Genomic DNA, 14,165 nt, shown 5'->3' with positions numbered 1-14,165 from the left:
TAGGCAGAATAATGACCTGAAAGGGATAGCGGTTGGAAATGAAGTACACATCATTGGGCTTTTTGCTGATGATGTGATATGTTATTTAGAGGATCCCGATATAAGTCTTCCTATTCTAATCAGTCAGCTTAAAATGTTTGGTTTCTACTCTGGATAGAAATTGAATTTAGCAAAGACACAGATTTTGACTTTGAATTACCGCCCATCCACAATAACTCGACTAAAATATGATTTGAATTGGAGTTCTGAGAAGATGAGATATCTTGGGGTTACTATAACAAAAGGGATTGATAAATTATATAAAGCTAATTACATCAAAGTAGATCAGGATATCAGGAGGGATATTGAGAGGTGGGCTGTGCTTCCGCTGGACTTCAGCTCTCGAATAGACACTATAAAGATGAACATACTTCCTCGTCTGCTCTACTTATTCCAAGCACTACCAGTTGAGATCCCTGAGAAACAGTTTAGAACCTGGAATAAATTGATTTCAAGGTTTGTTTGGAATGGTCAGAGACCGAGAGTTAGGTTCGAAACATTACAGATTGGTAAACATCAAGGAGGTATGGCGCTGCCCAACCTTAGGGAGTATTACCATGCAGCACAGATTAGACCAGTCATTTATTGGTGTGCTACAGACTGTGAGGCGAAATGGAAAATGTTTGAGAGTTATGTAGAGGGAAGGGAGATTCAAAGCATTATAGGAGACAGGGAGGTGGCGAAAGATCTTTTTGAAAAGGTAGATGCTGTGACTCGATTCACATTAAAATTATGGTTTCATCTAGTAGAAAAATATAAGCTGGGGAAAGAACTCAGACTTCTTAGATGGATAGCCTATGACAGACAGTTTACACCGAGCATTCTTGATCAGAGGTTCAAACATTGGATTACTTGTGGTATAACAGCACTGAGTACGGTACTAAAGGACGGGGGAATAATGAGTTTTCAGGAGCTGAAAGAGAACTTCTCATTGACCAATCAGGACTTCTTTAGATATCTCTAACTTAGGGATTATTATGATAAGGAAATACGACACAACATGAATCTGGATGGGAATGGAGTAATTAAGGTCATAACTGAGGTTTACAAATCAAAGAAACACAGAATAATATCTACACTATACCAACAGTTAATGGAGAGAAGAGGTGTTTCAACATTATATGTTAAGTGTAAATGGGAAAAGGAACTAGATATTAGTATTGCAGATGATGAATGGTTGGATATCTGGGAAACCCAACAATCTACAACATCCTCACGTACATGGAGAGAACACTGTTGGAAAAATGTAATAAAATTCTTTATTACTCCCAAAATTAAGAGCAAATGCTTATCTAGAACACAACCATGTTGGAGACTATGTGGGACGATGAATGTAGATCACTCTCATGTATTCTGGCTCTGTCCTGAAATTGTGCAATTTTGGAGGAACGTTCATGAAACAATTGTAAAAGTTCTGAGATATGGTATACCAATGTCCTGTAAAGTGTTGTATTTTGGGAAGATGACTGAGGATACTGTGAGGAAGGAGGACAGATACCTGTTGAAAATCCTCTTGGCAGCCTGTAAGAAGGCTATTACTAGGAGATGGCACAACACAGACTCTCCTACACTTGAAGAATGGGTGAGGATTGTGGACGAAATATATGGCATGGAACTGTTGACTCACAGGATAAGAACACAGGAGGAGCGATGTGAAGGACAGTGGATGAAGTGGACAGAGTTCAAATACGGAATATGAAACTACGGGACTAGTCAGACTTTCTCATGTTAAGAATCACATGTCAACGACCAGTTACAGATACCTTTTGATCAATGTACATAATATGACTTTTTTGTGGAGAAAGCAATCCAAACCCTGGTTCTTTTGTATTTACTTTTCTTTGTGTATGTGTGTATTTGTATGTTACTGATAAAACAAGAAAAATAAAGTGTTAAAAAAAACAAAACATGAATGACAGAGCCATATTATGGAATTTATTCATCTCACCCTGTTAACAGCTAATCTTTACCCCCGATTGTGTGATCTTGTTATGCGTGAACCTATGATAAACAGCCTAATACAGTATCTTTTAACTGTGTGACTCCTTTGACTGACCAGTCCTTTGACCACCTAGTGCTGTAACCAGGTGTGAAGTTCCATGTTTTGAACTATTGGAGTGTAATAAATGAAGTGTTTGACCATATTATGACCGTCTGCCAACTGACAGTCTGAAAGGGGGCTTGAGGGAGTTTGAGAGCCAGCCTGTATGAAACACAAACTGTACCTCCTTGTCTCTTCTAGCTTGTATCCTTTTTTTAGGGAGTTTAGCATGTTATAATCTTAGAAGGCCGAGATTAACAGCAAACGCTTCCCTCAGCGTCTCGTCAGTGACAAGTTGCTTCAGACTGATAAGTGAGTTGTTGACATCCACCTGTTCGGGTGAGTGTGCATTCCTCACAGTGGGTCTAAGATTACTGTTGGTCTCTTGTATAAATACATGCTAAAACTGTTATCACTTTTGGAGCACTTCTGAACTCTGCGTAGTGATGACTTGCTTCCTGTGAGCTCACATTAAAGACTCAGACTGGCGTCTGGTTGGTATCTCTCATTTTATTGATTGATTGGCCTCAACAGCCACCAACACCATCTCAGTATCATCAAAAACAATTTAAACGGGTCAAAGGTGGGGTTCCATTGTCCTGCTTTGATTAATACTGCTGACTATCTAAATATATAAATAGTAAATTTAAAATTAAGTAATAAGTAAAATAACAAAGCCTTTAGCCTTTCCTACTCTTACTCTGAAAATGTAATTTAATGTAATTTATTGCTTTATAAATGTTCTTAGCCGTTAGACAAACAGGGTCAGGGAAGAATTTTTCCAGCTCACTTTTCTGGTCCCCGGGTGATACTGTTTTTTTTGCTTCCCTCTGGAATATGTAGAGGTGGGTCGTATGCCCACCTCCCTTGTTCTCTGTAAAGCGCATTGTGTTGCCTCTGTGTATGAAATGTACTATATAAATAAAGCTTTGATTGATTTGATTGATTGAACAAAGGCCCACATTTGTATTCAACAAAACCAACAGTCGTCATTGATTTTCATATAACTTACAGTCTAAGTTTTCGATGTAGAGATTCTCAAACTCGCGCTCAATCTGGCCAAACAGGTCAAGTAGATTGTTCCGCAAAGACAGAGGCAGCTTGGAATCCTGCACACAGGGAAAAACACAAAGACACACACACACACACACACACACACACACACACACACACACACACACACACACACACACCAACTGTCAAATATCTTTCTACTGTCAGCCTACGCAGTCTGATTTTGAAAAAATAAGCAATTGTTTGACTTCATATGAATGAAATTCATTAATATTATGTTTTTTTTAATTAATTTTAAAAAAGCGCTATATAAGTGGTCCATTTAGCACTGTAAAACAATGAGTAAACAAGCCAGGAATCCTTTTCTTTTATCAAAAATCTGGATTTGAAAAGTAGAAGTGTCCCTCAATAGAATAGACTATCCATCCATCCATCCATCTTCATCCGATCATCCGGGGTCGGGTCGCGGAGGCAGCAGTTCCAGCAGGGGGCCCCATACATCCCTTTCCCTGGAGGCATCAACCACCTCTGCCTGGGGAATCTTTAGCCACTCCCAGGCCAGTGCGGAGATGTAATCCCGCCACCTGGTCCTGGGTCTATAGAATAGACTATACTTTTACTGAAATACATAGCATACTAGTTTCACTGCTCAAATCTTAATGTACTGGCAATGGGAAAAACAACTTATAACGAGTACTACTATGTGAGCTCTAACCAGCTCATGTGGTTGATGATGCTGGTCAAGCTAAAAAGCCCCTGGCTAGAATGGAGAGTGCCTACACTGAGACACTTACAGTTTTTTGTGTAGAAAGCAACGACGGATGAGCGCCTTTTTAATGGTAAATGGTAAATGGACTGCACTTATATAGCGCTTTTATCCAAAGCGCTTTACAATGAAGGCCTCTCATTCACCCATTCACACACACATACACACAGCTGCCATGAAAGGTGCTCGTCTGCTCATTGGGAGGTTCAATTTGGGGTTTAGTGTCTTGCTCAAGGACAATTCGACATGTCGTCAGGAAGAGCTGGGATTCGAACCGCCGAGCCTACGATCATTGGACGACCCGCTCTACCTCCTGAGCTATACAGCCGCCATATAACAGCCAACAAGTCCATGCACCTGTATGGTCAAAAGTTCTATAAGGGATGTTGAAATACAGACATATCTACTAATGTCTAGTTACTAGTGCTACTAATGTCACATCATGTGTATCAATGATTGACCAAAGTAAGCTCTCTAAAAACCATGGTAGAGTGAATAAGAGGACAATAATGTCTCCTACCATAACGTCATCTAGTGGGCAAACAAGTCCATGCACCTATATGGTCAAAAGTCCTATAATGAATGTTGAAATACAGACATATCTAGCTCTACTAAACACCTCAAGCTCTACCCTCTGTGGATGTAGAAAGGACATGGTTTCCCTAGTCTAGACTATACTGAGACACCAAGCATAGTTTTTGATGTAAAAATCTAAATGTACTTGTCAATGGAAACATGCATTGGAAAGGCGGCGCTTTTGTGGTGGATTCTGGTACTACGGGGAGACTGACTGGCTGACTGACTGACTGGCTGACTGACTGGCTGACTGACTGACTGACGACTGACTGACTGACTGACTGACTGACTGACTGACTGGCTGACTGGCTGACTGGCTGACTGACGAACGGACGACATGACACCTCTCTCTCTCTCCAGAGCGGTAGCCTGGGTCCAGACTTTCAAATACAGTATGCCCATTGCCCACTCCACCGAAGTTGACTGATTCTTGAAGATTACAGGAGTGTAACAAGCTGACATTCTGTCTGATATCAGACTACCACACACCACCTCCCCACAACAATATATATTATTTAGTAGCATGGTCATCGCCTGATATCACATTGACGTAACTTACCGAAAAAGTAAGTTACGTCAATGTAGCGGTTACCGCAAGTGTGATTTCAGTTGGGAGTCAAGCTGAGCTGAGCTGTGCACTCCAGGCCATGCTGTCATCACAGCTTATAGGCTCTACCCTTGACCTAACTTTGAGGACATCTACAGTACCGCAACGTGTGAAAACTCCTTTTCAACACTTAGAAACGTTTTTTCCTGGGCATCAGCATAATATGTTGCACAAACACAAGTTCAACGTAGCATCAACCTCTGGTTGCAAAAGAGCAAAAAGGAGAGCAAAAGAGCTCAGTATAATAAGGATGCATCAGTGCTGCACAAATACAATGATAGTATTATCAGAATGATAGTATTATCAGAAATTGTTAATAATAATTGTCATTGGCTCTGCCTAGCGACCGCTGGCGGAGGGTATCTTTTCGGTCGTGTGTTATTTCGTTCGTTTGTTTGTTCGTTCGTTCGTTCGTCACATAGCAAGATTATACAAAAACAAGAGTGATTTTCATGAAACTCGATGGAGGGGTGTAGCATGGGCTAAGTTAGAACACATTAAATACACATTAAATTTTAGTGCGGCTCAGAATCACTGGGCGGATACACAAATTAAAAGAAAACATTTGCCATACTTGGACCGGCTTCCTTCCCTTTATGTCTACTTCTCCTGCCGGGTTTAATACACCACCGGTGGCCGAGCGGTCGTATGTATCTGTATCAGTCAAACAATGCTGTTTGAGAGTTTAACATGTTTTTGAAAGATTTTTCAAGGTGCCCACCCACATCCATTGTATGACCAAAACGGTGGTAGAGCAATTATCAGACTTTCTCAAAGGTGCTAGTTTTGTCAACTTTTTGATCTGAACCATTGTATATGATCATAAGTAACCTTAAAACAGGGCTGAACATGATTTTTTTTTACTACTCCTTTAATGATCTTAACATAGGCCAGTTTCAAGCTTTTTTTCCTCACCCGTTTTTCACACCACAAACAGTAACAATTGTACACATTTTATGGCTTCTATGACACTTAATTTGCTATCTCTTTTAATCATTTGTGAATCATTATGTTTCAAGAATGAGTGAGTTAGCTCCGCTAACGTGAGAGTTGTGAATGTGTGCGAATAAACCTAGCCTATTGGTTTATTTAAAAACAGTATTAGTTTTCATTAAATATGATGGCCTTTTACAATATTATTTAAACATATTTTTGATACATTTAACAAAAATACCATTAAAAAAAATCTTTAAACACTTTCCCAAAGACCCCTGTAATTATGCAAGGGACCACAGGAGGTCCATGGACCCCTGGTTGAGAAACACTGGTCTAGAAAATGAGTCATGGTTATAGCCCTAAAACAAACTGAGTAGAAAAACTAGCCGCAATCCATCCTCCTTTCCTGTTTAGTCTGACTGACTGACGGACTGCCTGACTGACTGACTGACTGATAAAAATTATCAAATTATCAACTAGTTTGGAGGACAGGTTTTTTATCAGTGCTGCTACACCAGTAGAGTTGTTTAGCTAGGTCTCAACTAAAAACATACAATGAAAATTATTTTCAACTAGCCTATCAGATCCATAACTAAAAAGGAATTGTTAGCCAATGAGATTCAGATACAACACATTTCCTGATCACCATAATAAATGGTGGAACAACCTGAAACAAAGGGACCTTCTCTAAAGGGAAAGTCAATGAAGCATTTGGAATACAGTCCAAAACACAACGAATTGACACCAGCATTAAGCATTGTTATACTGCAGGGAGTCTGTAACAAGACACAGACAGAGATCTTTGGATCACACTGCCACTGAACAAGCTAGGTTACTGACCAAAACTAGCAAAGACATTGAACTATAATATTGTGTCACTTAACAACAACCACAACAACAACACAACATAATTCAGACTCACCTCCATAATCTACGTGTGAAAGGTCCCAGTAATGTGTTTTACAGGCAGTCTACAGAGTATGCACAAACAACAAAAGCAGTCCACCATGACGACAATGGATTCAAACCTGGTTTTGACAGCTTGCTCTGAGTGTTCCTGTCACTGTACCTTCACTGACAGACACATGATGATTATCTCTCTCTCCCTCTCTCTCTCTCTCTCTCTCTCTCCCTCCCTCTCATTCTCTCTCTCTCCCTCCCTCTCACTCTCTCTCCCCCTCTCTCTCTCAAAATAATGCCTAAAGCACCAGTGTTTTTGAACAAGGTTTACCGTTCTCCATTCTGTCAGCGTCATGTAAACACACACTGAAAAAAAGAGGCAATTAGCAAACAACAGACCGCCCCTTCTTCTGTCAAAGCTGCTCAATCATGTGCCTAAAAAGTAAAGATCTCCTTGGTTACTGGACATAATGACTGCATTGAGAGAGTGGAAGGCCAACAGGCCTAATCACTATGGGCAGTCTAGTGTGCGTGTGTTTGCACACGCGTGTGTGTGTGTGTGTGTGTGTGTGTGTGTGTGTGTGTGTGTGTGTGTAGGAGGTACAGTACTGTCCCCCCAATGTACTGCCGATGGATAAAGAGGCCTGATGAAAGGAATAATCAGACCTGAACAGCCACCCTGTATTAAAAGTTGATGAGCAGCGGTCTAATGCTTCTCTGCTGCCCCATGCACACTATCCTATCCACAGGTGTTCCCATGGTCTGTTATCTAATACTCATCCAATAACTGCTAGTTTCAGTGGCCCAAGCGATTTCAGAAAAAGCACAACCGAGAATGTAACCACTATACACTGTTCCTCTTTCCCAGTGTACAGTACAGTAGTTTCAATAACGCAACACACAGTGCATGTTTAGGTTTCTCTAGATGCTGTGTTGCTGGCCTCTCCTCGCGGCTAACAGACCGATATCCTGGGTGAACCTTGATCAAACAGAGAGAGGCTGTTCTATTATGGCACCACGCGGACACAGGACAGACGCCAGTGTTGGTTTGCATCGGGAGCGGCCGCTTATCAACTGGGCTCGTCTCCATCTCTCGGTCTCTAAGCATTTCCTTGCGCATGGCGTCTGTGCCAAGTCACTCCGAACACCAGCGCCTCCTTCCCTAGTCTGTTGGTGAGGGTTGGTTAATGGTTCATCTCTAATTTGGCTTTAGCAGAATCGATCATTTTTTTCCGAACTGAGACAGCTCCCTTTGTTAATGAACAATCAAAAATGTATAGGAAATACTAGAACCACGTCTGCACGCCAAACAGCTTCTTCCCTACGGCCATCAGCCTCTTCAACAGGGCCCTCTGACCACCCCCACCCCCCCCCCCCACCCCCAACACGGACTCCAGCACCGTTGAGAAACACTGTCAGTAGACACTAGCACATGACCTGAATGTATGTATAGGACGCTCCGCACTCACACATCACGCCACACACACACACACACTCGGCATACTCGCTGTACATACACTGACTGCACTACTTTTTCTTAGCTTATCCTTTTCCGCATTTTGTACTCGCCCTTTGCACTCTCCTGTCTTTGCACTGTCCTGTCTCGTCCCTGCACCCTGTCCAAAGTTGTCTCCATGTTATGCACCACGACCAAAAGTAAATTGCTTGTACGTTTTAAAACTGCATAGTAACAAATGCATTCTGGTTCTGGTTCTGATAACAAAATCAATTTAATTACATTTCAGTAGTATCATCGGGTACAAAACACTCTGCAAGGGCTAGTTATACCATACCTATAGGCCTAAACCAAGCTAAACACACAGACCAATGTGTCAACAACACTTTCTCTCAGAAAGTACAGCTCCTAGCCTAAACATAGTATGCTAGTTCCATTAATATGTTGCAACACCAGATAGGAAACCTCAGCAATGTTGAAAAACCAGCTCGTACTGTACTCTCCCCCACAGAAACCACGCATACAACAGAGTGATGATCAAAATACTAAGCAGCTGTATGCTGTTTATAATAATAATAATAATAATGATAATAATAAATAATAATAATAATAATAATAATAATAACATACATAAATAAAGTTGATGATTATTATTATAAGTGGCACACCAGCGAAAATTACATATATAGGTTGTATGTGTGTGTGTGTGTGTGTGTGTGTGTGTGTGTGTGTGTGCGTGTGTATGTGTGTATGTGCGCCCGCGTCGCTTACCTGCCCCTCCAGCATGTCTCTCTGCATGCCCGCCCTATCCTGCTCCGTGCTGTTGCTGCGTCGTAAGGACAGGCTGTGGGACTTGCGCTTGTGCTTGGGGTGGCGGCCAGTGGCACTGCCGCTCCCACTCTCTCCGGGCATCTCCTCTGTGGGCCGGCCCCCTTACTCACCACCACCTCCTTCCTGGGGCTGGGCAAACACACACACACACACACACACACAGCAGGCCGGGGGTTAACCCAACCTCTGACACACACACACACACACATACATACACACACACACACACACCTCTGCTGTAGTGCTGGCGCTGAGGTCTGGCTGGTATAGACTGGCTCCATTGTTCACGCTCTGCAGTGGTTAAACAAGGCCCCCACAGGTACTGACAGTCTGTTTGCTGATCTTAAGACCTCTGGTTGATAGGATATTGATCAAAATGGGCAGGTATGAATGCAAAGATCAGCCTAGGTCGTCTGGTTACAACGGACTTTGTATTTGGAAGGGTATGCCACTGATTAAGCAGGTTAGTGAATGTGCTGTCTGCTTTACACAGCAGGTGTGGAAAACATTGTCCACACAGAGTAATTGTCTTACTAAGAAATTACATTATTCGTGGTTATTCAGACACACTAAATGCTTGTCCCTAATGTGGACAGTCGCCGCAAAGTGGTGTCTACCAGTTGATCTATCCGCGGACAGGAAACCACACTATAGATGCCCTTCAAAAAATCTCAAATTTAAGATGTGGAAAATGGTGGTACATAGGAAGATACTGTACCAATCCGCTCAAATGACAGCTTCTGTCACAGCCAGATTCCCATCCAAGTCAACCCAGCACTTATCTACAGTATCATATGCACTATCAGAGATGACGTGTCTATGAAAAGGGAAGTATTTGGCACTAGCTAAGCGTATTGGAATTATCGGTTGACCTTTCGAGAGCTAAAGTTAGCTAACGTTATACTCCCTTCAAAAACAGAATGCGCAAAATATGGAACGCCATACGCTAAGGCCCTTGGCTTGGGTCATGGCTATCGAGACAGAATCAAGCGAAATAATTCAAATTACCGGATTGCAGTAAAGCAGACTAATTTGTTTGTCTAGTTAGATATCCTCCAGGCTGTTACATGGCATCATTTTTGGTCCTGTTGTCATTCCGTGCCACATGGCATCTGTGAGCCAATCAGAACGCCGCTACCGTCACAGCCAATGAACGACTTTGGCGTCACACAGTCACGCCCATGCGGAAGTGGGCTCATCATCGTCGTCATCCTCGTCAGCAAAATTACACGAAATACATTGAAAACATCCATCATAAAACTTGAGATACGACTGGAATTTTGAAAGCAATCGCACCCTCTTATCGGCGGTGCAGTGGAGTAAGATCCCACCTGGGGGTAAAACACTATCTTACATTCAATCCCCTTTGAGAGAAGCTGGGTGGTTCGATGGCGCGTTGCCGCCTCCAGACGGCGTGATTGGTGTGATTGGTCCGGCCTGTAGTCTGGCGATGCTGGGGGCTGTGCTCCGGACGGTGTCCTGTGAGGGACCTGCTTTATTCAAGCTGAACAGACTGGTGTCGAGAGGCAGAATAAGACGGCTATTCCTTCCCGCAACTATTTCTTCGAGACATTTATCAGGGTAGGTTTTTAATGGTTTCATTCATCGCGTTTTCGTTATCTTCTATTGCAGTGTTTAGACCAACTCTAGCTAGCTATGGTTAGCTAATCTCATTTAATCTGCGACTACAGTATTAACATGGTCTATTGATGGAACGCTTAGCCAGAGACCATGGCTTCATGGCTCACTTTAGGCTAATGTTGTTACATGTTTAGTTTTTGGCTATTTTTTCATAGATAGATAACAGTTCATGTCCAATGATTTGCCCACCCATCTAATATTATTCTGTTTACAGACAAGCGAAAGATCTGCGAACTGCTGCCAGGATGCCCGAAATAAACACCGACAATCTGGACGAGAAGCAGGTGCAGCTCTTGGCAGAGATGTGCATCCTCATCGACGAGAACGACCGCAAGACAGGAGCGGACAGCAAGAAAAACTGTCACCTCAATTCAAATATTGACAAAGGTACCTGTCTGCAAGGTTATAATAGTTTTGCTTTTGTCATTAGTCTTTATTTTTATATCGTTTTAACTTTTTGTTTTCAATTTCAGTTTAGTTTTGATTAGTTTTAAAGCAGGTTTGCTAGTTTAGTTTCGTTTTTATTTTTGGAAAATGCTTAGTTTTAGTTTAGTTTTTATTAGTTTCAGTATTAGTTTTCTTTTTTTTTCTTCTGCGCTAGCCTCATGAGACTATCCTGATCTCGCGAGCTCACATTGTTTCACTCCGTGTGAAACAAGCCATCTGGCGCACGTCAGGTTACTTCTGCGCAGGGGCACAGCTAAGAAAAAATGGAGGATAGATTTCATATCCACCCAAAATATTAGGCTTATGTATGAAATGAAAAAGACTAAAACTAAGGACATTTTCTCAATAATTTTAGTTTATTTTAGTTAGTTTTGTAAACACACAATACAGTTTTAGTTAGTTATCGTTTTTTTGTAATGTCTAGTTTTTATTTTTATTTCAGTTAACTTAAATGTTTTTTCACACCTAGTTTTAGTTTTTTAGTTAGTTTTCGTTAACTATAATAACCTTGCCTGTCTGACAACGATAAGTACAAAGTAACATACAACCTTTCTCTCTCTTTCTTGGTCCAAGCATAACATATTGTAGCAGCCCACTTGGTCGTTTGTGTTCTGTGTTCTTGTGTGCTGTTAGGTCATTATTATAATTATTATAAGTCTCCTGTAGTTGGTGGGACAGAGTGGGGCTGGGCACCATGTATCAATCTCCTTGCTTCGCATTGTCCTGTCTCGTCTCTGGGTTCGGTTATCCAACTAATAGGTTCCGAACCGAGTTGTTTTGCCACAGGCTGCATTTAAACAGTAGCCTGTTCAGTTACTTGAATAAACCAGTGGGATTGAGAACGCTGTCCAGACCTTCTGTTACTCATGAACACATTAACAGAGGTCATTACAATTTGCTACACAACTAAATAATTATAATCACCTGATTATTTATGTTCCAGGTTTACTGCATCGTGCGTTTAGCGTCTTCCTGTTCAACAGTGAAAACAAGCTGCTTTTACAACAGAGGTCTGATGCTAAGATCACCTTTCCAGGTGAGGCACGAACCTTAGCCTAGAGAGCCTTATCTCAAACTCCGTCAAACAGACATTTATGACTAGCAGTTCAGTATTGATACAGTGACCTTTCCATTCTGTGTGTGTGTGTGTGTGTGTGTGTGTGTGTGTGTGTGTGTGTGTGTGTGTGTGTGTGTATAGGGTGTTTTACCAACACTTGCTGCAGTCATCCCTTGCACACAGCCAGTGAGCTGGAGGAGCAGGATACTATTGGGGTGAGGAGAGCCGCACAAAGACGACTCAAAGCTGAACTGGGAATCCCCATGGATCAGGTAACGTGTGTGTGTGTGTGTGTGTGTGTGTGTGTGTGTGTGTGTGTGTGTGTGTGTGTGTGTGTGTGTGTGTGTGTGCATGCTCCTGTCCTGTATGCAGTGTGCACGTTCCTTTAACAATTCAGAACAAATGTCTCTTTAAGCTTTCATTTATTATTTTTTTTATTTTTTTTTAAAGGATATCACAATAGATGTTTAAACGTGTTTGCTAGCACCTTTGCTCACCATTGGGAGATGGAACAGTCGACCTGGTTCCTCAGATAGGGAGCGGTAGATAGCTCAGTGGTTGGAGCACCCAACCAGCGACCGAAAGGAGTTTGAGACCGGGCCAGGCCATTTGACATGTGATTTCTCATCAGTCATTGCCTACCATTGTGCTCTTTGAGCAAAGTCGCTTGCCCCCAACACTAACTCAGTCAGTAAGTCACTTTGGATGAGCAGTACAGTGTTAACCCTCTATGATCTCTGGCGTTCTCATCCTCAGGTTCCCCCAGAAGAGATGACCTACCTGACCCGGATCCACTACAAGGCCCAGTCGGACGGCGTGTGGGGCGAGCACGAGATCGACTACATCCTGTTCATGCAGAAGGACGTGTCGCTGGACCCGGACGCCAACGAGATCCAGAGCCACTGCTACGTCACCAAGGAGGAGTTGAAGGACATGCTGGAGAAGGCCAAGAGTGGAGAGCTGTTGATCACGCCCTGGTTCAGCCTAATCGCAGAGACCTTCCTCTTCAAGTGGTGGGACAACCTCCAGAACCTGAAGCAGTTCATGGACCACGACAACATCCACCGCATGTGATGATAACAGTGATGATGGTGTTGTCATTGTTAGTGTAGTAGGCCCCTGTTGGAATACTATTAAAAAGAACATCTTTAATTCTCAACCCTTCCTTTAGTGAAACTCTGCTCTGGTGTGATTGTACTGGTGAAGGCGTGGTCTATGCAGCTGTTACCAGTCAGACGGTATTCCCTCAGTGATGTATCAAAGAACTGTGGAGGGAAGGGGGGGGGCGGGGGGTGTTATGACTATTCAGGTGGAGTCTAGGTTTTGAGGCTACTAATGAGAGACATAGAGGGGCACTTCTCCAAGTCAAGCTGGTTCTGTTGTCTGTTCATTTTTCAGTTTATCAATCAATTGACCAGAATGTAAGCTTTTACCAGTCAAGCCCTTAGAGACTTAAGTTGAAATGACTGAAGTGGAATTAGACCGTTTTGACCTTGAGTGGTTACAAGACTGGCTATTGGAAGACATGTTTCATATTGATTACTCCTTGTATTATATAGCATATTTTTATATAGAAGCTCTCTATATAAAGTGCCTGATAATCAAAGGAACTATGCTGTGAGAAATGTTTTATGTACAGTACAAACTTAAATTCCGAAAAAGTTGGAATGCAATGTAAAAATCTAAAATATCAATAAAAACAATGCAATGCAATGATTTGCAATTCATTTTGGCGTATATTCAGTTGAATACAGTACTGTCACAAACCGGCCCGTGTATGGCCGTGACAAAGGAGGGGGACGCACACCAAACTAAGGATTAACAATAGGATTTAATTAAACTAAATGCAAACAA

General features: G+C 42.1%; 2 protein-coding genes across 4 annotated transcripts in view; one reads left to right on the top strand and one right to left on the bottom strand.

Annotated features, from left to right (window-relative positions):
- LOC311313277 (WD repeat-containing protein 37-like) overlaps nucleotides 1–10,265 on the bottom strand; it is a 28,987-nt gene extending 18,722 nt beyond the window's left edge. For 2 of the 3 annotated variants that reach the window (XM_084443387.1, XM_084443389.1), the window contains exons 1-3: nucleotides 10,175–10,265; nucleotides 9,107–9,295; nucleotides 3,093–3,189 (exon numbers count right to left, since the gene is read on the bottom strand). In XM_084443387.1, the coding sequence (XP_084299513.1) occupies nucleotides 3,093–3,189; nucleotides 9,107–9,247 (238 nt within the window). In that variant the 5' untranslated portion in view covers nucleotides 9,248–9,295; nucleotides 10,175–10,265. Of the gene's footprint in view, nucleotides 1–3,092; nucleotides 3,190–9,106; nucleotides 9,353–10,174 lie in introns of all 3 variants that reach the window. The other variant, XM_084443388.1, reaches the window with a different exon arrangement.
- Nucleotides 10,266–10,608: 343 nt separating this feature from the next.
- idi1 (isopentenyl-diphosphate delta isomerase 1) lies at nucleotides 10,609–13,551 on the top strand. Its single transcript, XM_084443041.1, has 5 exons — nucleotides 10,609–10,747; nucleotides 11,022–11,194; nucleotides 12,198–12,290; nucleotides 12,453–12,583; nucleotides 13,068–13,551. The coding sequence occupies exons 1-5, from the start codon at nucleotides 10,617–10,619 to the stop codon at nucleotides 13,383–13,385; spliced, it is 846 nt and encodes a 281-aa protein (XP_084299167.1). The 5' UTR covers nucleotides 10,609–10,616; the 3' UTR covers nucleotides 13,386–13,551.
- The last annotated feature ends 614 nt before the right edge of the window (nucleotides 13,552–14,165 follow it).

Source organism: Borostomias antarcticus (genome assembly GCF_949987555.1).
Source record: "Borostomias antarcticus genome assembly, chromosome: 9".
Classification (NCBI taxonomy): domain Eukaryota; kingdom Metazoa; phylum Chordata; class Actinopteri; order Stomiiformes; family Stomiidae; genus Borostomias; species Borostomias antarcticus.
This window is presented reverse-complemented; position numbering and strand designations above follow the sequence as displayed.